At 42.5% G+C, this 27,930-nt stretch overlaps 3 protein-coding genes across 3 annotated transcripts; 2 read left to right on the forward strand and 1 right to left on the reverse strand.

Moving 5' to 3' along the window:
* Positions 1 to 485: 485 nt before the first annotated feature.
* On the forward strand, positions 486 to 6,892 carry LOC131125014 (GRB2-related adapter protein-like). Its single transcript, XM_058066097.2, has 5 exons — positions 486 to 886; positions 957 to 1,054; positions 1,569 to 1,688; positions 3,143 to 3,455; positions 3,538 to 6,892. Exons 1-5 carry the CDS (start codon positions 809 to 811, stop codon positions 3,715 to 3,717), a joined length of 789 nt encoding a protein of 262 aa, XP_057922080.2. The 5' UTR covers positions 486 to 808; the 3' UTR covers positions 3,718 to 6,892.
* slc5a10 (solute carrier family 5 member 10) lies at positions 5,274 to 27,922 on the reverse strand. Its single transcript, XM_058066072.2, has 15 exons — positions 27,825 to 27,922; positions 27,673 to 27,744; positions 27,422 to 27,526; positions 26,293 to 26,352; positions 25,879 to 25,983; positions 25,673 to 25,778; positions 23,713 to 23,793; positions 23,403 to 23,608; positions 21,620 to 21,755; positions 12,682 to 12,789; positions 12,461 to 12,611; positions 11,868 to 12,036; positions 8,620 to 8,835; positions 6,025 to 6,118; positions 5,274 to 5,780 (listed from the first exon to the last, which is right to left on the reverse strand). Exons 2-15 carry the CDS (start codon positions 27,685 to 27,687, stop codon positions 5,590 to 5,592), a joined length of 1,743 nt encoding a protein of 580 aa, XP_057922055.2. The 5' UTR covers positions 27,688 to 27,744; positions 27,825 to 27,922; the 3' UTR covers positions 5,274 to 5,589.
* On the forward strand, positions 14,056 to 22,780 carry fam83gb (family with sequence similarity 83 member Gb). The gene is made up of 5 exons (XM_058066046.2): positions 14,056 to 15,287; positions 16,422 to 16,589; positions 17,605 to 17,729; positions 19,965 to 21,300; positions 22,321 to 22,780. The coding sequence occupies exons 1-5, from the start codon at positions 14,796 to 14,798 to the stop codon at positions 22,690 to 22,692; spliced, it is 2,493 nt and encodes an 830-aa protein (XP_057922029.2). The 5' UTR covers positions 14,056 to 14,795; the 3' UTR covers positions 22,693 to 22,780.
* Positions 27,923 to 27,930: the final 8 nt, after the last annotated feature.

Consider the following 27,930-nt stretch of genomic DNA (forward strand, 5'->3'; position numbering starts at 1 on the left):
TGCTAGGAATTCACATTATAATCACCCTTTTCATGTCTAAATAAATTAACCTCAGTGTTACATAATGATAAATAATGAAATGCGAAGCAGGGCGCTTGTGTCCTCTGTTGGATAGTAGTGGGAGGCGGATTTACATGTGGCTCTCTATTTATAGACATGCCTTTACAAAGATAATAATACTCAGTTTTGATTATGTCAGAGAGGTATTGTTGTTGTATAGTTGAAGTGGTGTGGACCTGTGGGGCTTCATACTCAGCTGATTCCAAGGCAGGCTTAATGCTTTTATGGACTTGATGTTTTTCATAAATGTAAAAAACAACATTTCCTGATTTAGTTCTTTAAAGAAATATATCATTAAAATTGATTGTTGTTATTTTTCATATAGTTATAATGTATGATTTGTTTGGTTTAATGTAGTTATTTTATATAATTAATTTTTTAAGTAATATTTTTAAATTTTATTTGAATGTTTGTGTAGAATTGTATGTGTATTTACTGTATTATTTTAAGCATCACGTTGATGTGTGCGGACATAAGCTTGAGTCAGAGGAGGCAGTCATGTTCACGTGTTCACACACACACACACACACAGTCAGTCACATGGAAGAACAGAGGGACATGCTTAGAAAAAGTCTCCTCATTAACTAATGAGCAGCAGCATACACACACACACACACACGCAGATTATCTCATCCCACAATCCACTTTTTATCACCTCACTGCACTCTCCTCACACTGCTGTCATCTCTCATCGTTGATGAAGTGAAGAGTTCTGCTGGTGGCTCATCTTTCCTCTTTTGGCTCCAACATGGAGGCGGTGGCACTTTTCTCCTTTGCAGCATCCGAAGCGGATGAGATCAGCTTTCAGAAAGGGGACATGGTCAAGGTAAGGCTACATAATGTGCCATGGGGTCATCATGATAATGCAATTAATAATACCTGTGTGTTATCTTTAGGTGATAGAAATGGAGGAGGATTCTTGCTGGTTCACAGCAGAGGTTGAGGGCAAACGAGGTTACGTGCCAGAGAATTATATTTCCCTTCTTCCACATCCGTAAGAAACAGTCTATAGTCTTTTACTGTTCTGTAACTTAACTCAGTAACTGTATAACATCCCTGTGTGGAGTTTGCATGTTCTCCCCGTGCATGTGTAGGTTTTCTCCGGTTTCCTCCCACATTCCAAAAACATGCTAGGTTAATTGGCGACTCCAAATTGTCCATAGGTATGAATGTGAGTGTGAATGGTTGTTTGTCTATATGTGCCCTGTGATTGGCTGGCCACCAGTCCAGGGTGTACCCCACCTCTCGCCCGAAGACAGCTGAACTAGGCTCCACCATACCCACAAATTGCGGGGGTATGCTGGAGCCTATCCCAGCTCACTCCGGGTGATCCACTGCAAACTGCAACCACAATACCAAATATTGTTAAATAATCACAGTTCTAATCAAAATGTGCAATATGAGCAGATTTGGATCCAGCTTTGTAATATGTATAATAAGTGTACCCAATAAAGCGGCCTGTGACTGGACTGTACCACCCTCGCCTGTCTGCATGTTGTTTTCTGTAGGTGGTTTGCAGGACGGGTGTCGAGACTGGAGGCGGAGCGGCGTCTGCACTGGCAGGACAGCGGTGTGTTTGTGGTGAGGGAAAGTGAGTCAGCTCCCGGAGAGTTCTCCGTCTCCGTTAGGTAAGATCAGATATGCATAATCCATCATTGAGGGCGTTTTTTTTCTCATTTATTCTACTATTACTGTGTATTGTGTCATTGCAGATTAGCACATTAGCAAGTTGCAGCATCCTTGTGTGTGGTTGGGTGGGTGGGTGGGTGGACGCATGTGTCAGTTGTTATAAGCGTATATCTAAATATGTTCCACAGGAATCCAATTTAACTAAAAATATCACATCCGCACGGACAGCGTGCAGGAGTGTGTGTGTGTGTTTGGAGGAGGAGGAGGAGTTATAATTTGGGTCACCAAAGTGACGTTGGGCCCATTTAATCATTGAGGGAAAATGAAATGTGTTCAATAATCAGGCCATTACATAAGAGTACAAAGGTCTTGTAATGAATTAAACGCAGGTATGTTATGTAATTGACACATGTCAGAGGCGTCCATGTATAAATGTTTAAAGGCACAACATCTGCCTGCCCTGTGAGAGGTCACGTGTCCTTTATTTACTGTATATGAACATTCAGCAGCCATCATGTTCCCACATTGTGTAATACCAGGACATGTCAACAGAGGGCAATAGTGCTCCAGCAAGAGCCTTGTGAGACAAATCATTTGGTCAATGAAATGGAGCTCACTCCAAGATAGTAGAACCATGTGATTTCTAACCCTTACTTTGTTGCTCCACTAAGATGTTAAAGACATAATTTGGATTTTTGGACATGAAGTTATGGCGTATTTTAACTTTTTTTCTGAAATCAGCTTTTTTGTTATAACGTTTTCTTCAACCGGTGGTCGAGTGGTTAGCGCGCAGACCTCACAGTGAGGAGACCCGGGTTCAATTCCACCCTCGGGCATCTCTGTGTGGAGTTTGCATGTTCTCCCCGTAGCATGCGCGGGTTTCCTCCCACATTCCAAAAACATGCTAGGTTAATTGGCGACTCCAAATTGTCCATAGGTATGAATGTGAGTGTGAATGGTTGTTTGTCTATATGTGCCCTGTGATTGGCTGGCCACCAGTCCAGGGTGTACCCTGCCTCTCGCCCGCAGACAGCTGGGATAGGCTCCAGCACCCCTGCGACCCTCGTGAGGATAAGCGGTAGAAAATGAATGAATGAATGAGTTTTCTTCAACCTCATTTTCCAAAAATTTTATTTAACTTTATTGTGTTTTGGTTGTTTTTCCTTGTATTAGGACTTATAAAATTAAATTTTCCAAATATTACACTTTTTTTTCTTGTCAATTATGGCTTTATTGCCATCATATTTTGACTTTATTATCATAACATTCAACCTGATTTTCAAAAAATGACTGTAGACTGTAGACTGATGTGAGTCTGCCTCAGTGTTGACACCTAGATTAGAAGTCTAGTGTGACCTCAGAGCCCCGCCCACATGTTGCCATCCATCAGCAGATGGAACAAGAAGAATACATGTCCTCATGTCTTCACGTCTCACTTTTTTTTTTGTCACAGCTATGGCGACCGGGTGGAACATTTCCGAGTACTCGAAGGGGGTGGTCAGTATTGCATCTGGGACGAGGCCTTTTGCTCCCTGAACCGCTTGGTAGACTTCTACAGGACTCACAGCATCGCGGTGGAGAAGGTGGTCTGCCTCAGAGACGCTCCCTCAGATATATCCCCTCACTCTGTGTCGCAGTTTGGACATAACCCTTATCCCAACCCTTATAAAAGCACCTCTCTGGAGTCCCTCCCCTCAGCCCGCAATCAAGGCCCTCACCCCCTGAGAGAGTCGTCCTCCATGCAGCTGCTGGAACACGTTTTGGGGGTATGACCGTCCACTTGGAGTCTTATCACCTTGCAAAAAAAAAAAAAACACCCGTTTCATGCTGCCTCTTTTTTGTGTGTAGAAACCTCGATTGGCTCATGCGCTGTGTGACTACACCCCGTCGCACACCGCCCACCTACACTTCCTGCGTGGTGACATAATCGACCTTCTGGATTGCTCCAGCTCTAGGTGCTGGAGAGGACGCTGTCACGGGCGTGTTGGAGTCTTTCCGCCGCAATGCGTCCAACCGCTATACCACTAACATATCATATCAAACCATCACTCTAGCTGTGTCACTGCCACTCAAATACCATGGACCCCCCTTTTGGGTGAACCAGTAATCAAACAATACAATGGAACCTCACAAGGTGCAACAGCTGTTGCAGTTTTGCACAGCCACACTCTCTAGTATTCTTTACACAGTGGCGTCCACAGTGCGGCCAGGGGGTTTGGTCTAGAGACAGTGCCACTGAGGAAAAGACAGGAAGCAGAACTGGAGGTAGCAGAGATGAAGATGCTGAGGTTCTCATTGGGAGTGACCATGATGGATAGGATCAGGAAGGAGTACATCAGAGGGACATTACATTTTAGAGTCCTTGCAGAGGCCAGACTGAGATGGTTGGGACATGTCCAGAGGAGAGATAGTGAATATATTGGTAGAAGGATGCTGGGGTTAGAGAGGAAGACCAAAGAGGAGGTTTATGGATGTAGTGAAGGAGGACATGAGGGTAGTTGGAGTGAGAGCGACAGGGTTGGATGGAGGAGATTGATTTGCTGTGGCGACCCCTGAGGGGAAAAGCCCAAAGAGAAAGAAAATGACACTAGTTTGCTTTGTCACCTACAACACAAAGCTACAATGTTTTCTTAAGATAGCTTAGCATACACTGACCTATATTTAATTGGTTTAAGCATCTTTATCAAAGTGAACCCCGGCATCCTTCCATTTATCTGTCCGGAAGTTCACTTCTTGTTACACTTGTATGACAAGTAGGAATGATACTGAAAACGTTCCCTGCACAATACAAGATTTTATGATGGCATATTTTGACACTGGAACAGATTATTTTCTTGTTCTATTGTTTCCTATGGGACAATTAACATTGAAATTCAAACCAATCAGAAGTTTGTCAGCATTCTGTCATTGATTTCTTGTCAAAATTGGAGGTTCCGTTGTATTGTATTTAAAGTTTCTGCTTCCTTTCTGTGTGTTCCGAGTGGTTTGACATGGGAGGGGGGCCAGTTTGACAATATGTCAGCACACAATTTGTTGGAAGTATCATTGCTGTCAGACTTTCACTCTTATCAGGTGAAAATGCATTATATTTTTCAAAAAATGTGAATACCTAATAATGACTTTTTAAGCATCGCACACTTTTAAATTATGAAATCTGATTTTGTTGATTCATGAACACAATATGCAAAGTATTATGCAATTAAAAAATAAAAAGCAAATACTATGTAGGAAATTAAAAGATCCCAATCTCTTTGTTTAAAAAAAGTACAAATGAACTTAAATTTGCCAGGATGTTTAATAATGTTCACAATGTCTTGCTCTGTACACCAATATTTTACAAAAACAAGTTTCATGGAGGTGAAAGGACCACATACAAATATTTAATAAGATGATAAAAACATTAAAATTCAATTAAAACCTCACATGACATTTGTTGGGAGTCATGACACACACGTGCAACACTAACTTTAATTTCTTCACATTTTAACACACTGCATGTATGAACCCCTAAAATGTTAAAGCTAACACTCAGTATAATTATGAGATCAGTGTACTATACACACAAATAAAACATAAAAACAAACCACAGTGTATTCCACCAGGAATCAGCTGAGATGCAAGATTAAACTATAAAGAAAAAAGTGACTAATATATTAAAATGGATAAAAATACAATTTTTGTCAGATTGTTGCAATCGTGTATATTGGGTGAGAGTTTCTTTCCAAGAATTTTACGTTTAAATGAACCTGAACTCTCCCTTCATAAGACTTGTGTGAACAAAAACAAGACTTTGCTTCCCCTCCCCCTATCTGGCCGGGGGTGGGGGCATAGTTTGTGGTTCCTGTCGGAGATATTGGCTGTTGCTCAGCAGGATCGGGCGGGGCAGGATGTCCACTCAGCTCAGGCGAAATATGCGTAGAGAAAAATGTTAACGCTGACCAGCAGGAGGGCGTTCATGCAGCAGAACCTCGACCAGAACATGCTCTCTCTGACGCTTGGAACCCTGGGATATGACTGCTGTGAGCTCTGAACTGCTGAGACGCACAATCTGAGTCCCTGACCGCAAGTCATCGGACCTGCTGGCTCAGAGTCTGCACACGCACAGACAAACAGTCAGAGGAAGTTGCTCAATTACTGTGTCATCATGTGTGTGTGTGTGCTGATTTATGTGATGGGTTAACTTGCTGTGGATGAGTTGTGTTTTTGTTTTGTTGCACCGTGAGCAAGTATGTCTTTCTGTTAGATTTTAGAAATTTTGACATTTTTTTAACCCAATATGGCGCACGTTCCATTCACCCTGAGAGGTTTTGATGTATTTAAAATTGGTGCCAATACCTGGAGAACTACGGCGGCTGACAGAGGACACTTTCTGTAGAGCGATTTCTCTGGGAGGCTCCTCGGTCAGAGTCCACCAAGTCAGGTTCCTTACCTGGAGAGCAGAAAGGGGAACTCATGGTTTTAATGTAAACATCATTCATATACATATATTATTTGCTTGCTGTGCATGTGACGCGGGTAATTCTGGTGGTGCATTAACAGGACAATCCAGATGAATTGAACCGAATTGTTTGATTTCTTTGGAATTGTTCCAATATCAACATCTAGTATAAGCAATGCCAAAAGAAGGCATATGTCAGTAAGTCAACATCACCATGCCTACAAATAAATCCCATTCAGTCTGGATTAGTTGCTTTATACTCCTGTGTTATATTTTGTTTATTTTTTGTTATCCAGCTGTAACTGTGACCTACTTTTTTGGTCCAGAAAAATAAATCTGTGCGTCTGACCTACCGAAATGGTTTTACACTAATGTCAACGTTCCCAGGGATATCCAGTATATATGAGACGCTTCCCCCAGGCCATCAGACTGCTCAATGCCAAATAAGCCCCTCGACCTGCCCAAACGCACAACCAAAACTTTAAATCATTGTTATTTATTCTAAATTATTTAAATTATTTGTACAAATTACTGTTTACGCTGTACATTGTTGTTCATATTTGATGTCATCTATTTATTCTCCACATTATTATTTATTATTTATTATTACACGGGAGCCAGGCAACGACATTTCGTTGGCAATTTCACTGCTGTGTTATTGTGCAATGACAATAAAGAAAGTCTATGTCTATGTGGAAAATTAATAAAAACACACGATTAGGAAGTTTGGGAAAGCCTTTAAAATCACAGTTTTAATGTGTTACCTGCATTTGAACCCAAAGAAATACAGATTTTATATGCATGAAGGAATAATATATATATATATATTTTTTTTTTTTGTTTTTTTTTGCTACAGGACTCACCCTGATAAGGTAGCAAATGTTCAGCAACATCCAAATGCTCCAAACACAAAACTATTCAAAACCAAAAACACACCATAGCTGCAAAACACATCAAAAATCATATAAATGCTGCAGGTTCCAAAAAAAGAATGCAAATGCCAAAAACACGCAGGGAACTAAATGGATGTTAAACAAGCCATACCAGAAAGTTAGCGATAGGCTACCAGAGGTGCCAGACTTAAAAAATATGAATGTATTTTTCTCTTGTAGTTGTTCTGGGTTTTTTTGTCTTTTGTATTTGTTTTTGATCCTGTAGCATTTATATATTATAGGAGAATTTTCTTATTGCATGTGTTTTATGGCGTTTGTGATTATTTCTGTGTTTTTGAAGCATTTGGATGTAACTGCTTGTTTGCCTTTGTCTGCCGCTGTACTCTGCAGGTGGGAAAACAATTTATTTTTAAGCCACTTAGCACAAAATGAAATGAGTATGTTACACATACAAGACTGCAAGTCTGAGGAGAAACATTAGCACTGGTGTCCTGGCTGGTCCACAGGTGACATTACAAACCACTAAAGTAAATAAAGACACGATTCACCTTATGAAAAGCCAGTTGTGAGTTGAAGGATGCTATTTTAAGGCCCAATTTAATTGGTGACTCCAAATTGTCCATAGGTATGAATGTGAGTGTGAATGGTTGTTTGTCTATATGTGTCCTGTGATTGGCTGGCGACCAGTCCAGAGTGGACTCTGCCTCTTGCCCAAAGACAGCTGGGATAGGCTCCAGCACCCCCTCGTGAGGATAAACAGTACAGAAAATGTATGGATGTCTCATCTTATTACATTACTTAATGGTGTACCAAATGTGTTTTTAATGTCTTTATGCAAACAGCAGCAAACAATCATTTATTATTATGTTTTATGAGCAATTGTGGGTTGTTTTTTTAACAGTACCTCCGTGGTTTTGTTTATTTGTAGATTGTGACATGTGACATTACAAACCACTAAAGTAAATAAAGACACGATTCACCTTATGAAAAGCCAGTTGTGAGTTGAAGGATGCTATTTTAAGGCCCAATTTCAAATTATTGTAGCTTTAGCGATGAGCCAAAGGACTTAACTGCATACTAGCTGAACTGCATTCCAGCTTATAGCTCTGGTCAATTGCAATTTTGAGGAATGACAGAAAGAATGCTGTGCTGTGGCCAAAAGGAGAAGGGAGACGGTCTGTCCTTCTTCATGAATAAAATGCATGTGATTACTCTGTTGTCACTTTAGCTAGCATAGCAGTATAGGAGGGTTCCACCCCTGTAAAGTGCATTTTTATATCCTTTGCACTGATACTTAATTCAGAGTTTTTTAGCCGCTTCAAACATAGTCAAAATACTCTCAAATAGCACCAAGCAGGGTCAGCTAATAAGTAAGTTCATATGCAGGTCAGAGTCAGCAGATGCCAGGAATTCATAAGCTGTCAAACAAAGATGAAGAGCTGAGGGTGTCATTGTCAGGTGTGCAACAAAAGTTGTACTGTACTGTGAGCCAGTTGAGTCTGCATGATTGTTGATCTTTGGATTTAGATATTCGCTTATCTGGAACACAAAGGCCAAACATGCGACAAGCTGAGTGACACAGCTGCCAGGTGTGTGTACCTGCTCGTGACCCGGTGGAGGTGTTAGCAGCGATACAATGATGACCACGATGGCAGTGAGTCCGCAAAGCAGGATGGCAAAATGAAGGTAGTGGACGCTGCGCAGGACTGCAGGCGCTGAGTCCACAACGCCGCATCTGGCAGGGGGGAAGGCAAACTCCAGCACCATTCTGCACACCCCCACCACCAAACCTACCATGAGGCCCCAGAATGCACCCTGACAACACAAACATACACACATATTTCATTTGCATTCAACTTTTGATCAACTTTTCATTCATTCATTTTCTACCACTTTTTCCTAGCATGTTTTTGGAATGTGGGAGGAAACCGGAGTACCCGGAGAAAATCCACGCACGCATGGGGAGAACATGAAAGCTCCATACAGAGATGCCCGAGGTGGGAATCGAACTCAGGTCTCCTAGCTGGGTGGCCTGCATTCTAACCACCTGCATGCTTTCGAATGATACCGTAATATACAGTGCAGCTTGACGTTCCACATTTTGGTTTGGAAAGGAAAAAGACAAAAATACCATTTAAAGCCAGTCTTGTTGTCATCTGTTGACTTTCCAATCACAGGGCACATATAGACAAACAACCATTCACACTCACATTCATACCTATGGACAATTTGGAGTCACCAATTAACCTAGCATGTTTTTGGAATGTGGGAGGAAACCGGAGTACCCGGAGAAAACCCACGCATGCACAGGGAGAACATGCAAACTCCACACAGAGATGGCCGAGGGTGGAATTGAACCCTGGTCTCCTAGCTGTGAGGTCTGCACGCTAACCACTCGACCGCCGTGCCGCCCCTTTTGATCAACTGTTTCTAGGTTACATCCAGTATCTGTTCCCTCTTAAAACAACCACTATCATTACAACATATATTCAGCATCAATCTAAACAGAAACCATTATTGTTATTACTAGGAAGGGACACAGTAATATACACGTTTTAATATTCCAAGTGGTGGAGCACTTTCGGGTCACAATTGAGGGCGTGTCTTTTGTCTCACACACAACTTTCCCACCGTGCAACTCCTCTAACTGTTGTGTTACTTCTCACTCTCTGGCACATGCGGCAACACCAGTCACTTGTGTGTCTTAACTGTTTTGCCTGCAAAGAATGTCATCCGTGTGGTTTGATTCAGTCACGCTGGAAAGTCAACAGATGACAACAAGACTGGCTTTAAATGGTATTTTTGTCTTCTTCCTTTCCAAAATGTGGAACGTCAAGCTGCACTGTATTTATAGGTTATCACATGGTTTGATGATGATCTTATTATCACATACTATTTAATCAAAGGACCATTTTGCTTCCAGAAAAGTTTCAGTTTATTACATGTATTATATCTAAACAGTGTAAACACAATAATTGCAAAAATATTTCAACAATAATATTTTATCAATAGTCTTATCTTATCAATGTCTGATAATTAAAGTTCCATTAATCAAGTTTGGGTTTTTTGGTGACTGGAGAAGCACTAGGAATATTTATAGAGTGTGTTCACGCTCGTGCGCTGTTCTCTGATTGGTTGTTTCATGGGCACGATACCAGAGCAGTGCGCTCTGAGTGGACAGCTACGGGGGCTGATACTGGACATGGTTAAACTCTATATTTTATCAGTATCACTGCCCTGGGCTTTGATCATTTCGGCCTTTTCCCGTATCATTCATGGGCGGTTTCTAGGGTACAGGGCCAATTAATACTGTAGTATGTGATAAATTACGGTATCATTCGAAAGCATGCAGGTGGACGAGTGGTTAGCATGCAGGACAGCCAGCTAGGAGACCTGATTTCGATACCCACGTCGGGCATCTCTGTATGGAGCTTGTATGTTCTCCCCATGTGTGCGTGGATTTTCTCCGGGTACTCCGGTTTCCTCCCACATTCCAAAAACATGCTAGTTTGTCCATAGGTATGAATGTGAGTGTGAATGGTTGTTTATCTATATGTGCCCTGTGATTGGCTGGCGACCAGTCTAGGGTGGACTCTGCCTCTTGCCCGAAGACAGATGGGATAGGCTCCAGCACCCCCTTGACCCTCGTGAGGATAAACGGTACAGAAAATGTATGGATGTCTCATCTTATTACATTACTTAATGGTGTACCAAAGGTGTTTTTAATGTCTTTATGCAAACAGCAGCAAACAATCATTTATTATTATGTTTTATGAGCAATTGTGGGTTGTTTTTTTTAACAGTACCTCTGTGGTTTTGTTTATTTGTAGATTAGCATGGTGGGCCGGATGTAAAACTCTCATGAGACATGTATGGCTGTCGGTTCCCCACCCTTGTTTCAGCGGCTAACACATTACAGGATATCACACGTGTCATGTTCCCATGCACGGCAGTCAAGTCTTGTTTGTTCTTACTCTGACTACAGTTGTCTTAGCATGTGGCTGCTGGTGTGCGGATGTCTGACCTTTTACACTGAGAACTGTTTATGCACAAAGACGTACACTTCATATGTTGCATAAGTCAAGGAGAAATTAGGAACGCCTCTGCAGACACACCCTCAAGGTGCTTTGCAAAAACAGGGATTGACTTGCAATGCGTTTAGCACCGACAGCCTCTTGCACTACGGTGCTTTTATCTCTCATGTCTCGCCCTATAATCTTTTTATCTGGCTGCAATAACTCTGCCTGAATCTGTTATCTGCCACGAACACTCACTTTCTTGTGTGTACACAGGAAACTGCATTAAATTACCTCTTGGCAATTCAAACAACGGGAAAGAAAGCAATATGCTTGATTGTAGAGAGTGGGACACACAAACACACACAGTCACACTATTTCTCTGTGATGATTGAGGAATGTTGGCACTCAGCTGTAGCCCATATGAGGCTAATAAAAGTGCAGGAAGGGAAAAAAACTCCAGAATGCTCTGTAGAGTTGGTGCAGTTTAGATAGGGATTAACTTTGTGATGAACTTTGATTTGCTCGCCATATAAGAGCATGTTATGTAACAGAGCTTAATGCTAACACTTGATTGTTAAAGCAAATTAAAAAGGTGTTGCTTGTCTTTGATTATTATATTAGGTATACTATGATATGCATTATTAAACCAAGCTCAATTCGAATTGAAGTATGGGTATTCGTTCAACAATACAGTATGTTTATTATTGTGGTTGCTGTGCATAATACTGTTTGTTATCTTTATAAAGACAGCTATTTTACTGCATCTTTCAATTGACGGGACTATCAATCTATCAAGTCTATCAATCTAAACATGCATAAGAGAGTCACCTGCTCATTGGTCCTCCTCCAGAAGACAGCCAGGGTGAAGACGGCCGTGACAGGTGGAGCAAGGTAGCTCGTCACGGACTGAATGTAAACATACAGCTGGCCACTGTTGGCAGACTGTAAGATGGGGATCCACACCACGCTTATCACCACCAGGATCACCGTCACGATCCTTCACCAAGAACATCAAACATCAAATCATAATCCCACTCAAAGCTCTAATTTGAGTGGCATAAAGCAGCACCGTAATCCCTCGTTTATCGTGGTTAATTGATTGCAGAGCCAACCGTGAATTTCCGCAAAGTAGGAGTCCTTATTTATAAATGGAACATTTTCATAGTTAGAACATGGAAAACCTGTTTATGACCCTTTAGACATAAACTAACACACCTGTAGTCACCTTTATATTTGTATTACCCAATAGAGTAGACAAAATAAGAGGAAGTAAGGCATTTACGACATAAATAAGACTCATGCTTGTGAGTGTTCCCAAGAGTTTGACAAGTTTGACCAGTCCAGGGTGTCTCTCGCCCAAAGTTACATGGTTTTCAGTTAAAAACATACATGTAAGTAAAGTAGTATGTCATCTTTCACACCTGCCAACCAAAAGCAGCTCTCTCTCTGAGGCTCGTGGTCGGTGTTTCTTCCATATGTCCATGGTGAACAGTGTGGAGCTGCTGTTAAAAATGGACGTCAGTGAAGACATCAGAGCGGCCATCATCACTGCTATCATGAGCCCACGGAGGCCTGCAACGCACACATGAATGTATGTTAATGAACATAAACGAATACAATACTATCCATTTTCAGCTCTCACCACTTGGCATGAGCTCAATGACCAGTTTGGGGAAGGCGATGTTGGAGCATCCCACCTCGGCTCCACACACTCGCACACACTCCTCTGGGTCGACGCAGCCGACCGAGTCTGAAACATGAGAACGTCAACAGTTACAATATGTTATTTACACAAAAAAAGTCTCATTCAGAATTCATGTGCCTTTGCTCTTATTTCTACTCATGAAAAGGTAATCAATATTCAGAAAGTGTTGTTTTTATGCTTTTTCCACTATTCTGACCTATAAATGTAGTTAGAATGCTGTATTGTCGTGTTAAATGATGCCAAACCTTCAGATAAGGAGGTGTGGGATGGCTCAAAACGCTCTTTTTCAAAAGATGTGGTAAAACTCTCCCTTTGTGATGTCACAGAGGGACGGACTTCTTTATATGGGTGTGGCTGTAAGCCAGATAAGCTCCCTGCCCTCCCCAAGCTCTGTTACTCTGTTTACGAAACAAGCTCAGGCCGAAGTTATTGTATTTGGTGATTCCCAGCAAATACAAAAAAGCAGTGCACTCTCCCCGGGAAAGGTGCATTAATTTCAGTTTTGGCGGCAAGCACAAATACAAGGAAATACAGCTGGAATAGGTGCAAATTCTGGAAAATCTAAAAAGTTTTCTGTGCGGGTTATTTGTGTGTAACTGCTCTATAGGAGTCGACAAGTGAATTCAAAGTATCAAAATAAAGTAAAATTAGCACAATAGGTCCCAATAGGTTAAAGGTATATTATTGAAACACAATAAAAATTGTGTGCTGGCAGGTCCATTATTGACCTTGATTTTAAATGAACCAGCCATTATTACAGTAGATGTATCGCCACACTCATGACATCCTTCCTTTTTGCTAATTTATGAGAAATACACACACGATCTGTGACATTGTTGGCTTATGAGTTTTGAAAAGCTTATGCTAATCTATCTTCATTAGCGGTTGGGTTGGGCATGCATTAAAAAAATCATTAAAGTGTACACAATAAAGGTTAACATTTGTTGTCATTGCCTGGGAATATTGATAAAATCTCAAATTTCATGCATACGGAGGAAATACATGTCCATGCAGGTGTACAATTTGGTAATAAAAATCTAAAAATGGTTGAAAGCTGCAGAAAAAGTACTGTAAACTTAAGGTTTTTATTATATTCTAATGAAAGTTATGCTAACCTTTCAGTGATAAAACAGGTTGGGTGAACCAACAGTCACATAATGTTAGGATTAGCCTAAAAGGTAAATGTGCATTTCCTTGAAACTTTATGGAATGGGACTTCTTCGAAAGTGGATTTAGCAGCTACAAATACAACTCCCACTTTTGGGTTAAAAAAACAAGTTTTCAAGAGGGTGGAGTTTGAGCTCCCTCGATTACTGGTCTACCGGTAACCAAGCTTCCGTTGCCGGATTCCTGGGTCTCACGAACCGGTACCTCTATGCTAACTTCACGGACAATGGACGCTTTGTAATGTAAAGAAAACGGGATTGAATAAAAGCAGTGAAAATCGTTTGGGGTGAGTCGAGGATTCTACGTGCCACGTCGACACTCAACATTTCGAGACTTTTTTTGTCTTTTTTGGAAGTCAACAGTTTGCAGTCTTTGAGCCGTGAAACTCCCAAGGAAAAAGTGCCTGAGTCACTCGGAGTTTCAACACATGTATGTGAACTGGGATTAATGACTTCTTTTCTTCTCAAGTACGTGTTCCGCTTTAATTTGACTCACAAGCCTGACACCAGATACACTCATCCGCCAGACAGCTGCCATGACTCCCACACTGCTTCCTCCATGTTAGCCGAACGGACCCCGCTAAACTGCCGAACCAAGCCGCTGGTCCACCACCTCTTTTTTTTGTTTAGCAGGTGAAAGGCGTGGCTCTGGGCGGGGGAAGCTTTGTTCACCGTGACACCTTCTTGTTTTGAGAGAAAGCCGACATTCGTTCGTTATTCTGGCGCTTTTGTGGACTGTAATTCCTCTCAAATGAGAGGGCTCCACGGCGAGGGGATCCGCCGGGTAATGCACACAGGACGGTGGTGAAAGAGGGCTACTTTCGGAAGTTTCGCCGCTGAGTGTTTTTGTGCTAAATACTTATTTAAAGTGGATCCTCTGAGGACATGGCGCTGTCTCAAATCCAGTGTCTTGACGACCACCACGTCAATTGGCGTGTGAGCGAGAGCAAGCCGGAGTTCTTCTACAGTGAGGACCAGCGGTTAGCCCTGGAGGCGCTCATTAACCACGGCCGTGGTGCTTTCAATGACTTTCTCCGCGAGAACACTGTCCGGGACTTCCTGTCAGAACCCGAACTGGAGAGAATCGCCCACACGGCGGAGGCTTACCGGCCCGGACATGAGCACCACCAAAAGCCAGAGACCCCCGGCCAAGCGGGGAACATAACCCCCGGGTCAGGGGAAGTTGGAGATGGCGAGGTATCGCTCCAGTATTGGCCGGACCGGTCCGAAGCCTCCGTAGCAGAGCTGGACCTTGGTTGGCCGGACGCCATCTCCTACCGTGGGGTCACGCGCGTGACTGTATACACGCAGCCCCCTACTGACGCTCATGCGCATATCAAGGAAGTAGTGCGCAAGAGCATCGCTTCTGCCCAAAGAGTAAGCAGACCGTCAACACATTGTACAAAGTCAAATCACACAAATACACACAAATGTGCTAATTTGAATTATTTTTGTTTAACTGTCATTTAAAAGGAACAATATCAACAATGTAGTCTGGATACAGTAATTGTATTATCGCACATAAATTCCATTGTTGTTGTTGCATCATACCAAGGGTGTTTCTAATGTGCAATTATCCTGCAACTCACTGAAGTAATCTAAATACTTTAGAGTCAGTCAGTCAGTACAGAACAGTATTAATCAGATTTATAGATTAATTAATATGAATTATTATATATTAATATTAATCAGTTTTATTATTGTAGGTGACTAAGTGTATATTTATTAGTATTGTTAATGTGAACATTTGTCATTTCTTGTTAGAGCACTTTTTTTGTTTAAAAATTGTTGCTGTTTTGGAGTTGTCTTGTATTTTTAGACACCGGCCTGTAAAAATTAAAATATGGCCCTAGGGCCATACTTTACTCGCCATACTCCCTGTGCTGCAAGTAAAAACAAACCATAAGTTTAATTTGTCAACTTAAGCATCTTTTTTTGTCTTGCTGTGGGTGGAGGAAGTTACAAGCCTCAGCTGGCATACAGGTTGGAGTCCAGCACCAACCTGCTGTGAAATGTCAGTGTGGAACACGTATAAATCTTTTGATCAGCTTTTCAAATTCTAACCGCTATTGTCACCTTGCTTCTATGTACTCACTGAGTTTATTCAACTTTTGATGACGAAAAAATGATTTATAGTTTAGTTGTGGCTGACTTCCGTAGCAGTTTTCTCCAGTCAATGCTGAGCTGGTCTGTCATCAGTGCGACTGTCTAGAATGGAAAACCCATGGCTGCGTTCTCACATCACGTGCCTCTCTTGCACATGCACACACATGCCAAAGCATTCACAAAACAAGACAGACAAGGAAACGCCCTTTGCTAATTTCAACTCAAAAATACATGACATCATTAAATGTCACTTGATACAGGTCTTCATATATCACTTTTCTCGTGCATTCAGAATAACACAGGAAATTGCTGGGATTGTGACTAAAACGGATATAGTTTTGCTTGCTAGAGTAGTTCATAGATCACTAACATCATTTGTGTCGCGTCCAATGTGTGTATGTGTAGGTGATTGCTGTCGTGATGGATGCCTTCACTGATGTGGACATATTTCGAGACCTGCTGGATGCGGCCTACAGACGGAAAGTTCCTGTGTACATAATCATTGACATATCTGCAGTTCCCAGCTTTCTTTCCATGTGTGGAAGAGCTGATATGCACCGTGGACACCTAAAGGTACATATACATACGTATATAAATAAACTGATGATCTGGTTGAACAGATGGCAGATCTTGATAAGTACAGGGTTTCCATAAAGTCACTTTGAAATTCCACACATTTGTTACAAAAGCAAAAAAAGGAGTAGACAAATGGGTGTTATTACAACATGAGGAGTAGATATTGAAGATTTTTTGCTCAATACACCTTTATGGAACATATCAAGGTGGTGGGCTTACTTGATTTCTTGCAATATTCACTTTAGCATTGCCTTAACAATGATTACTTCTTTGTGGACACCCTGGACAATTCAACTTCAAATGTCGTAAAACAGGAGGAGACGTGATGGGAAATAGTGGCACATGTTTTCACTTGAAGTTGCTGTTTAAGGTGCAGGCAGCAGCTCGTCAGTTGCTATAGGCTGAGTTTCTTTGTGATTCATTGCCTCTGCAAGTGAAACTGGTTTGTACAGTAATAGAAAACACTTAAATGGAGCTTCTGCAAATATTACAGACTGCAGGCGCGAAAAATACTACACACATTCCTGTCTTCAGGTGGTTTAATAAAATTAAACCAACAGTGGATACTTGCACTCCTTCATAAAAAACACCCGCACATTTTTCTTTCAACTGCTTTGTCTTATCTGCCGTTATATTGCCGCCTTCATTATATGCTTTTATAACTGTGAGAAGCCATTCATGCCCTCTGCAAGACTTTTCTCTGAATGTTTACTCACGAGGTAACATACAGCCTGGAACCACACCCTTTTATCACAGGGCAGGAGACAAACACAGCAGGGTGTGTCACACCCATGCGCGTACACCCACACACGCATCCCGTGCATAGATAACCTGTAGCATCTGCAAACACAACACAAGCATCAACAGAATCTACTGAGCTTGGGCAACACAAAAAAGTCATTCTCTATGTGGTGTCCTCACCCTCTTGTCTGGCCTTTTGTTCACTTAACTCTTTTGTCTCATCACAAAAATCATCTCACGTTAACATTTTTGTGTGCGTGTTTGTGTTTAGAATATTCGTGTGCGTTGCTGTGGAGGTGTGGAGTTCTTTACACGATCAGCGCAGAAAGTCCGGGGTTCCCTGAGCCAGAAGTTTCTCCTGGTCGATGGAGATCGAGCCATCTCTGGTTCATACAGGTGAGCTCCACATGCACTATATGGACATAATTTATACGTTTTCAGGGCTCTACATTAAAAATAAAAATTACTTGCCCATGGGGAATCCTTAAGGTGAGAACTACTTGCCCGAACGTGCCCCATGTAAAATGAATGTTTTCCTTCAGAAGTTGTTGAAGAATTAGACGATGTTGGCAGGGACACCATGATAGATGTTTTCGTAGTCAAACGATCGCTGATTGGTTGATCGCGAACAAGAACGGTTGTAGGTAAAACGCGGACCGCGTTCTAAATAAATGATTCTGATTGGTCCATTTCGAGATTTGCAAGGATTGGTTTGCAAATTACCACCGGAATTACGCAGTCCGTGTTTTACCAACACCCAACAAGAACCGCTTTAAAAAAAAACTCTTGGCAGTATGGCATGCCAAAGTGCGCTTGCCCGACGGGAATATCACTGATTGGATTTACTTGCCCCAATTTTGTTTTAACTTGCCCCGGGCCATCAGTACATCGTTATTGTCGAGCCCTGGTTTTAAAGTCCAACGACCAAAAGGTTGTTCAATTTGGAGTTCAAACTAAATTGTCCGAAACAATATGACACGGAGTACACCCCGGACTGGTCGCCAGCCAATCACAGGACAGACAAACAACCATTCACACTCACATTCATACCTATGGACAATTTAGAGTTGCCAATTAACCTAGCATGTTTTTGGAATGTGGGAGGAAACCGGAGTACCCGGAGAAAACCCACGCATGCACGGGGAGAACTCCACACAGAGATGCCCAAGCAGAGAATCGAACCCTGGTTTTCTAGTTGTGTGGCCTGCGCGCTAACCGTACATGCTGCACAGCAACCAGGAAGTGAAAGGGCACGGAGTCTAGCATTGACAAGATTATACATGAGGGGAAATTTGAATGCATTCACATGCATGCACACACACAGTTCAGTTCTAAATGTGAAGTCGAATGCGCAATTTTACAAGGCAATTTTGAACAGCTCCATATATGACATTCAATATCTTAATGGCAGTAGACTTAATAGTGACAAATGTTGGTCTTCTACTACAGTGGGTTTCAATTGACAGTACAGAGTCGCCACCTGTAGGAGTATTAATTGACAACACCATGCTATATTAGGGGCGGCACAGCGGTCTAGTGGTTAGCGCGCAGACCTCACAGCTAGGAGACCAGGGTTCAATTCCACCCTCGGCCATCTCTGTGTGGAGTTTGCATGTTCTCCCCGTGCATGCGTGGGTTTTCTCCGGGTACTCCGGTTTCCTCCCACATTCCAAAAACATGCTAGGTTAATTGGTGACTCCAAATTGTCAATGGTTGTTTGTCTATATGTGCCCTGTGATTGGCTGGCCACCAGTCCAGGGTGTACCCCGCCTCACGCCCGAGCTGGGATAGGCTCCAGCACCCCCGCGACCCTCATGAGGAAAAGCGGTAGAAAATGAATGAATGAATGAATGCTATATAAAAAAAATCTCCTTCAGAATGAAAGCGCAGTATTATTTTCATATTTTTTTGACCAGGCAAATGCCCACTATCCAGTGATCTAAAGCAGTGAATCTCAATTGGTGGGTTGCTTCCCAAAAGCGAGTTGCAGTAAGTCGCCATCTGCGCAATGTGCTTGCTATGCCACACTAGGTGTGTGCCGTGATTAATGGTGACTTGGCCAAGCTTGAGCAGGAAGGGAAGCACATTGAGTGTGAACTTAATGTGCCATCCGTCCGACACACAGCTAGATCGTCTTTCCATGTGCTGGAGACGAGCGGGCTATAATTAGACGATAAGCATCTCACCACTCCAAGACGTTTTGTTGTGTGGGGAATTTGGCTTACAATGGAAAACCTACTATTATTAAACTTACCTGCTGAGTCATAAAAAAAGTGAAATGGCGGGATATAATGCTTGCAACACGTTATAAAGTCAGCACCCTCTCAGTATCCCTTAAGTAAACCCTTAAATATAAGAGATTCAAGACGTTTTAGTTGAAAATGTCCATAATTTGGGTCACTGTTTGTTACTGACGTGTGACGGTGGGTCCTACCAAACCTGATCTAAAGGACCAACTCCACAAGTCTGTTGTGCCTTTTCTTTGGCTTGTGTTTTTTTGTGATGCCTCCCCAGAAGTTTACAGGAATAGCAAAGATGTAAAGTGTGATGATAACCATAGAACCAGATAGGAATACAGTGTGACAGGTATTCTAGTGTGCAATAATGTTTGTATGTTTTTTGCCATGACAGTTTCACGTGGTCTTCGTCTCGTTTGGACCGTAATCTCATCACAGTGATCACAGGACAGGCGGTGGAGACCTTTGACTTCCAGTTTCGGGAACTGTTTCTCATGTCCCGGAGTGTGTCTCTCAGCAAGGTCCCCATGGTCGATGAACCGGTCCCTGACCCGCTCCCTCAGGCCGCGCCTGTTGTCGTGTCAGCCACCGTTGCTAAGAAGCTCATCAACCCCAAATATGCCCTGGTTGCCGCAGGAACGCACACAAGCCCTACTTCTTCTGACCAGAACTCTAGCAACAAGAACTCACAGGTCCCCGGTGGGTTAAAAATTCACAAAGGCCGTCTTAAGATTGTTTCTGAGGAGCCACAGATACATCCAGCTTTAGTCAATATGGAGAAAGCGTACCTGATCCCATACCTTCCCACCTGGCCAGAACCAGACCCACCGAGTGATGTGATTGGTTTCATCAACATTCGGGATGAGAAGCGAGCCAATCAGGTTCACTTGCAGAGGTCAGAGCGTTTTGAGGTCAGTCAGGCAATTCGATTCCGCTCACCGCTGATATTACCAAGCCAGACTGAGGAGGCCACGTCTTGTCAGGATACAAAAGCCAGAGAAAAACCTCCTCCTGGCAATACCTCAGAACCCAAAAAGCAGCAGCCAGAAAGTAAAGCTTCAGATGAAATCATCACAGACACAACAGATTCCAGGAGGCCCTCTCAGCAGACCACCACACAGGAGACAACCCAAACACACAATCCCAGTTCTGAACCAGCTGCAGAGCCTCTGCAAGCAGGCAAGTCCAAAAAAGCTCCAGAAACTCAAGCGCCAGCTCCTGTTCCTAAACGGCGGACAATGCACCTGGTCATAGACCCGGCCATCACAGACCAACCCACACAAGCACTCATCACTTTGGTTAAAATTGACCAGCATGACAAAACAGACTCCTCCATGAACAAGAGAGGCAACCTGTCCAGCCATGTTCGTGTCACCGCAATGGAGGAAGGCGGAGACTCTGGCAGCAACGACAACGGTAGCCAAGACAGCACCAAGGTCATGTGCGACCGAGCTGCCGTTGATGACCCCTCAAGCACTTCAACGGCATCAGAGGAGGAGTATTACGACTGTTCCCAACAGCAGCCCAGCGATCTGTTGGTTGACATCGTCACCACAGGGTCAGGTCGTGGGAATCGGCTAGGAGATGGTGTCAACATGATGGCCCGCCTCTCTCAAAGCATGCTGGATTTGCGGGAGCCCAGTCAGACGGAGGATAGCGCGGCCCTCATCCGCCAATCACAGCAGCTACGCAAGCAGGGTCACGTCTCACCATACAGGCGCTTTAGACAGGTAAGCTTTTTTTTTTTTTTTTTTTTAGAATGTATTTTCAGTATAAAAACTAAAAGCTCAAACTGTCACTGCAATATCCGAACAATGTTAATGGTGGCACAATGACGGGTTTGTTATGGCTCACTAAATCTCTGTAACATTAATGGAGAACATAAGGGGTATGTTCCATTAAAATAACACTTAGGTGGGAACGTAACGCTATGATTTATGGACTATTCACAAATATTTATGAGAAATTCCACATTGAGACCCCTTTTCTGTTGTTTATGTAGGCTCCCAGATTAAGTCCTTTCAAGTACGTATATCCGTGTGTCAGTACCTGGGTAGAGAGCGCGGCTGATCATGCCTGGTAGAATGATGAAGATGAAGGGCAGCATCTTCAAATAGGCTGCTAGGATGGACGCTCCCTTTACGTGGCTCATGTTTTTGGCGGCGAGAGACCGTTGGACAATCACCTGCAAAAAAAAAAAGTGCATTTTTTTATCATTATAGCACATTATCATCAGTAAATTAGTCATTAGAAAATTACCTCCCCAAAACACAATTGGAATGATCCGATCAGCACTATTTTGTACACAACTTCATAATACTCTAAGACGGGATTTTGACATTACTTTTAAGAAAATATATTTTATACTGCAATCACCTAACTCCTTGTGTGTATGCTAGTGGACCCTGCCTGTTTGGACACCAGACGAAGATTCATTTCTTTTAGACACATATTTTTTTTCCGAACAAGAAATCGTGCCATGTTTTAATCTCGCAAGAGCTTGTGACATCTCTATGGCATTAATGCCACCCACAGGAATACAGGAAGAGGCTATAGGCTGCCACCTCAAATGTGGCAAAATCCTAAACTAAATCACTTCCTTGTCAAGAGTAATAAGAGACCGGAGTAATAGAGCAGAGCTCTATGATTATAATAAAATGTGTGTGACCCTCGAGGTAGAAATATGTACTGAATGATGATAATAACACTGCTAACACATTGCTAACACAACTACTAACTTCATTGTGCAGTTATTCCCGATGTCGAGGTCTCCTGGTCGGGATGCAAGACAGAGAGGCCCAAAAGTCATCATTTCCAAACCAGGAAGTTTCCACCGCCCCCACAGAGCAGCCGGCCCTGTGATTGGAGGACACCGCTACTGGCAGGGACACACACTACAGCCAGAGGCCAACCTGGCGCGAGCTGAGATACGATCCGGCCGTTCACCACAACGGCACAGTTTGAGCTACGGGAAGGCAACTCATACTTCTTCCCAATCATCTGGAGCCACCCCTCCCGGGCTTGGAGCATCTCTCTCCAAGATGAACAGTTTTAGACATATGAGGATGCGAGGAGGAGTCTCACAGAAGAAGGTGTCTCAAAACAACAAGGCGACCAGGTAGAAATGTCGGCCAGTCAGGTACTCAACGATATTTGTTGATGTTCTTTTTATTGTAGCAGTGGAATCTATTTATGACATACATGTCATTTTTTAAAAAAACATGAGGCTCAGAATGCATATACAGTAAATTAATGTAGTTATACATAATGTTAACAAGGAATTGAATGTAAATGAATTACATTGCTATGCAGGTGAACTGTAAATATATATCAGGATATTTTTTGCAAGATGCCTACTTAATATAGACTGCGGTCTGTTAAAACAACCTTATGAACATTTACTTGACCACCTCTCAAAGGAGACTTTCAGATTTTTGCACTGTAAATCTTTTTAGAAACAAAACACAGATGCTATGTCTGTGTGGGGAGCTAAGGTCATCTGACCCCTATGATGAAAACACTGTGATTGGTTACTGACATTGTGGGGGCGGGGCTTCTTCTTGACAGCTTTATCCATATTTGGACAAAGCCTAGTGGACTTGTACAGATGTAGATGTGTTTATGAACATGATGTGGGACCAAAAGTGAATGTTATTAATAAAACATTAGCTTTTTGCTGAAATATTCGAGTCAAGCGTCCAAAAATCTGCAGAGCAACCCTTAACATGTAGTTCTTACTTGTTTTGATTTGAAAAATGACAAATACCATTCCACTCCAGACTTAAAGGTAACCGTAAACATGCATTACAGAGTTGCATGTGTGCAGAAGTACCTGATCAGTGCACCAGTACCAGGTGGCAAGGATGGTGAGCCCTAAAGTCATGCCGGGCCACGGCAAGTCTCCAGTGACGGCATCTCGGAACAGATGCATTGCGTCCTGACGAGGCAAGTGGCAGGTACTGTTGGGAATGATCTTGCTTGGTACTGCCATACTGTAAACGTGCTCCAAGTTACTATAGCCGCCAATCTTGTTAAAGGCTGTAAATCAAAAGCACATACTGTCAATGCAACCACTGTTCTGTGAGTAACCTGCGCTATTATTTCTGCATCATTTCTGCATGTAATGAAATAAGCATACATACCAGTGATCGTGAGGATAATTGCTCCCACAATCATCACTAATGTTTGCAGAGTGTCCGTGTAGATGACAGCAGCCAGACCACCTGAGAGGAAGTCAGTGTGTTGGGAGAGTTTTGTAAAAACCTAATGATGGTATGCATTTGCAGGGGTTTTCATATATAGGACCTCCCCAACCAGAGTGTTTACCTGCTCATTGTAGGAAGTAAAAAAATAATACATTTTGCTTTGAAATAGTTGATTTTTCTCAAGCTGCCTTGTCTCCTCTGAAGACTTTTGGAGAGGCCCTCTCCAACATTGCCGATATTGGTCTGGGCAACACTGCCAAATACAGCTTAACATACAGTAAGGGGTTCCATTTTATTGAAAATAAATGTAAATAAATGTATACCATTTGAACTTTTTAATTTAACCTATTCACCAATTGCAAGCACATTCTGAAATGTTTATTGTCCCCCAAATTAGTGTATCATTTATATATACATATAAACAATATTAAGTGCCGCACAGCGGACGAGTGGTTAGCATGTGGGCCACACAGTCAGGAGATCGGGAAGACCTGAGATTGGGAAGACTTGGGCATCTGTGTGTGGAGTTTGCATGTTCTCCCCAGGTACTCCGGTTTCCTCCCACAATCCAAACATGCATGTTAGGTTAATTGGCGACTCCAAATTGTCTACGAATGTGAGTGTGAATGGCAGCTGGGATAGTCTCCAGCATACCCACGACCCTAGTGAGGGTAAGCGGCATAGAAAACGGATAGGTAAACAATATTAAGCCTTGTCTGTGATCCTGTTGCACAAACATGGGATAGTGGAAAGTGGGATATGTTGTGAAATTAGAGATTTATTCTGTGGTCATATTCTGTGGTCCAGACCAGGCTAAGGTCCAGGACTATTTTGTCTCATCCATTATGCCAATCAGTAGTCACCATAAATTGAAACTGATAATTATTCCACTGCCAACTACACATTGTCATCACATTCAACTACACCCACTGTCATTATCTTAACATTTGTCATCACTCATATCAATTATTGTAGATAAATGATTTTAGATGTTGCAATCATGATTTATTAAATAATTTACGAGAAGAAGTCAGTTGGGATAGGCTCCAGCGACATTTGTAAGGATAAGCAGCATAGATAATTATTTTGCCATTCAGGGGATAGTGATGGGGATACACTCTAATGCACAATTTTGCTTGTCAGAGAGGTACACAATATGTTTATTACTGCGGTTGTGGTTTGAGGTAGTGTGCTGTACTGCATTATACTGAGGTCCTTAGAATATGTATCTTAGAAAAATCGCAAATGAATAATTAATTATTAGCAAGTTGACGTTTTTATCACAGTAAAATGCTGTTTGTTGCAGCAAATGTTCTTGTATTATTAGCTTATGCACAGTATATGCTGATGTTATGGCAACACATTACATCTACTGTATATTTTAGTAGGTTTTGCCTCGAGGCGCCAACCCAATTTTTGAAAATGTTTGGTCAACGCTGATCAACCAATTTAGGAATGAAAGTATGTATTTGTTCATTCATTCATTCATTCATTTTTTATCGCTTATTTTCACAAGGGTTGCGGGGGTGCTGGGGCCTATCCCAGCTGTCTTCGGGAGAGAGGCGGGGTGGTCATACCTATGGACAATTTGGAGTCGCCAATTAACCTAGCATGTTTTTGGAATGTGGGAGGAAACCGGAGTACCCGGAGAAAACCCACGCATGCCCGGGGAGAACATGCAAACTCCACACAGAAATGGCAGAGGATGGAATTGAACTTGGGTCAATAAAGGTGTGAGGCCTGCACGTTAACCACTCGACCACTGTGCACACAGAGATGGCCGAGGGTTGCAGCCCACAATGTATTTGTATCCAGGAAAAAACACAGCATTTAATTCAGTATGTTTACAAGCCAGTCTTGCCTGCACCAATAAGACTGCAAGTATTTGTTTGCATACCAGCTATTGTGTAGAGAGCAGTGACCACCAGCATGAGGATAGTGGACAGGTAGAGGTTCCATCCCAGGCACACTTGGACGAACAGGGCTCCTGAGTAGAGGTCAGTCTGGTACAACAACACAACTGTCAACATTGTGCAATATGGACGTGATTATGTTGCCAACTGGGTCATTGTGTGGCTTGATTGTGCTGCGTTTGTGGCATACTGAAATTTTTGTGAAGATGGACAACAGGAGTGAGAGAACCGCCAGGTAGGTTCTGATCCTTTCTCCTCCAAAACGGCGGCCCAGGTACTCAGGCATTGTCACTATCTGAACACACACATTTTAACGCATTCACACAACAATTTAGTCTTTTTGTCAACGCGGTGTGACCTATTTGTCAGCAGAATATTTATGCATTTCTCACACTTCTGACTTTTGGAATTAATTACGAGTCAGTCAGAAGCGTCTAATAAGAGTATTTCATGTGGTGAGAAGACAGCTGAGTTGTGCGGTGTAGTGTGTGACACCCCACTGGGGAATTTTCAAGGCGGGGAATGCTTGTAAGAACAATGTCTCTGTGGTCCTTCAATGTACCTGCTGAACCAGCTGTGTGTGCGTGTGTGTGTGTGTACCAACCCCTGAGGAGATGTAGACTGGAACAAACAGCCAGGCCAGAGCCAGCAACACATAAGTGGCCTAAAATAAAAGCATAGAGATTAGATTAGATTAGATTAGACACAACAGTTGCCTCAGGAAGAAATCAGGAGTGGTAAAACTGGAATTAAAGTTTTCACTCATGCATCAGCATTCCTCAATATTTACGTACATACATCAGGTTTGAAGCATGGAAACATGTGCTGCATGAGCGCTCCCTACTGCATGTGTTTGGTAATGGCTCATAAGGGAGCCAGCAGTAATTAGAAGTAAAGCAGGTTTGCCTTGTTTATTTGATGGAATTGGACGCTGTTGATTGAACGACAACATTGCAAAGTGGCCGAGTGGTGATCAGGAAGACCTGGGTTCGACCTTGGGCATCTCTGTTTGGAGTTTGCATGTTTTACACGTTTGTATGTGTGGGTTTTCTCCGGGTACTCCGGTTTCCTCCCACATTCCAAAAACATGCTAGGTTAATTGGTGACTCCAAATTGTCCATAGGTATGAATGTGAGTGTGAATGGTTGTTTGTCTATATGTGCCCTGTGATTGGCTGGCGACCAGTCCAGGGTGTACCCCGCCTCTCGCCCGAAGACAGCTGGGATAGGCTCCTGCATGCCCCCACAACCCTAGTGAGGATAAGTGGCATAGAAAATTGATGTATCTCTTTTCCAATATGATGATAGATGCAAAATTTTGTGTTTGCTTCTTAAAAAAATTGGCTTGCTTTTTTTTAAAAAAAAAAAAAAGAACTTTAGCACTGACAAAAATTAAATTAGTAAATCCAACCACATACATGCTTGGCAAACACTAAAGATTAGTTAGACTTGCACAGTCCCATGCAATTCAGTACAATAACTGTATTAAATTCAATTCACTAGCGACCCTAGTAACCATTGTAAGGACAAGCGGCACAGTAGATGAATGAATGAAATGAATGAATGAATGAAACAATGTGCTTACACTTAATAAATAAACATTAAGAAACATATTTTACACCAGTTTTGAAATCTGTGATTACATGCATGGCTTTTTTTTAATTTTTGGATATACATCAAGTGGTTATTCTGGATAATGGATGGATGCATGCATGTGAGCATGTGTGCACTCACGTTCCATTCAAAGCCTGCGACAGCGATGCCCCCAGCAGCTCCTGTCCCGGCCAGGCCAATGAACAGGCCTGAGCCCTCTGAACTGGCAAACAAGGAAGCCCCAATCTGTGAAATGCACAATTTTAACCCCAGAAAAAAACATTCCAGTTTTATAGAAAATGAAATGGTTCTCTTTTCATCTAGTCCTACTTAAATTACCATATTATTCATCATGACAACAACGTGAGCCTAAGAGATGCTAGAATACTCACAGGCCACCAGGCCATGTCTCGTCCAGCCAAGAAGTAGCCGCTCAGTGTGTTCCTGCTTACTCTGCATGATGACTGACACATGCACACAACCAAGAGCACACCCATAAGCACATCCATGGAAATTGTAAAACAATCAACAATCTGTGTCTTACCCAGATGCCGACAGCCAGGTTGAGGAGGAAGTATGTTACTATGACGATGATATCAGAGAAGCTAAAGGACTGAGACAGCTCGTAGAAGTTGGTGGTGGAATTGGAC

The sequence above is a fragment of the Doryrhamphus excisus genome, linkage group LG9 (assembly GCF_037039965.1).
Source record: "Doryrhamphus excisus strain RoL-2023G ecotype Guam linkage group LG9, RoL_Dexc_Guam_v1.1, whole genome shotgun sequence".
Lineage (NCBI taxonomy): Eukaryota > Metazoa > Chordata > Actinopteri > Syngnathiformes > Syngnathidae > Doryrhamphus > Doryrhamphus excisus.

Bases quoted from the DNA above. Each gene is read 5' to 3' on its own strand.
- LOC131125014 (XM_058066097.2), top strand. From the start codon at position 809: ATGGAGGCGGTGGCACTTTTCTCCTTTGCAGCATCCGAAGCGGATGAG. The intron at 1,055-1,568 runs GTAAGAAACAGT...TGTTTTCTGTAG, and splicing joins ATTTCCCTTCTTCCACATCC to GTGGTTTGCAGGACGGGTGT. The intron at 1,689-3,142 runs GTAAGATCAGAT...TTTTTGTCACAG, and splicing joins GAGTTCTCCGTCTCCGTTAG to CTATGGCGACCGGGTGGAAC.
- fam83gb (XM_058066046.2), top strand. From the start codon at position 14,796: ATGGCGCTGTCTCAAATCCAGTGTCTTGACGACCACCACGTCAATTGG. The intron at 15,288-16,421 runs GTAAGCAGACCG...GTGTATGTGTAG, and splicing joins GCATCGCTTCTGCCCAAAGA to GTGATTGCTGTCGTGATGGA. The intron at 16,590-17,604 runs GTACATATACAT...GTTTGTGTTTAG, and splicing joins TGCACCGTGGACACCTAAAG to AATATTCGTGTGCGTTGCTG.
- slc5a10 (XM_058066072.2), bottom strand. The intron at 12,790-21,619 runs GTACTGACACAC...CTCATGTTTCAG, and splicing joins CAGCCGCGCTCTCTACCCAG to ACTCGGTCGGCTGCGTCGAC. The intron at 12,037-12,460 runs GTGTGAAAGATG...TTCTTGGTGAAG, and splicing joins GAGCTGCTTTTGGTTGGCAG to GATCGTGACGGTGATCCTGG.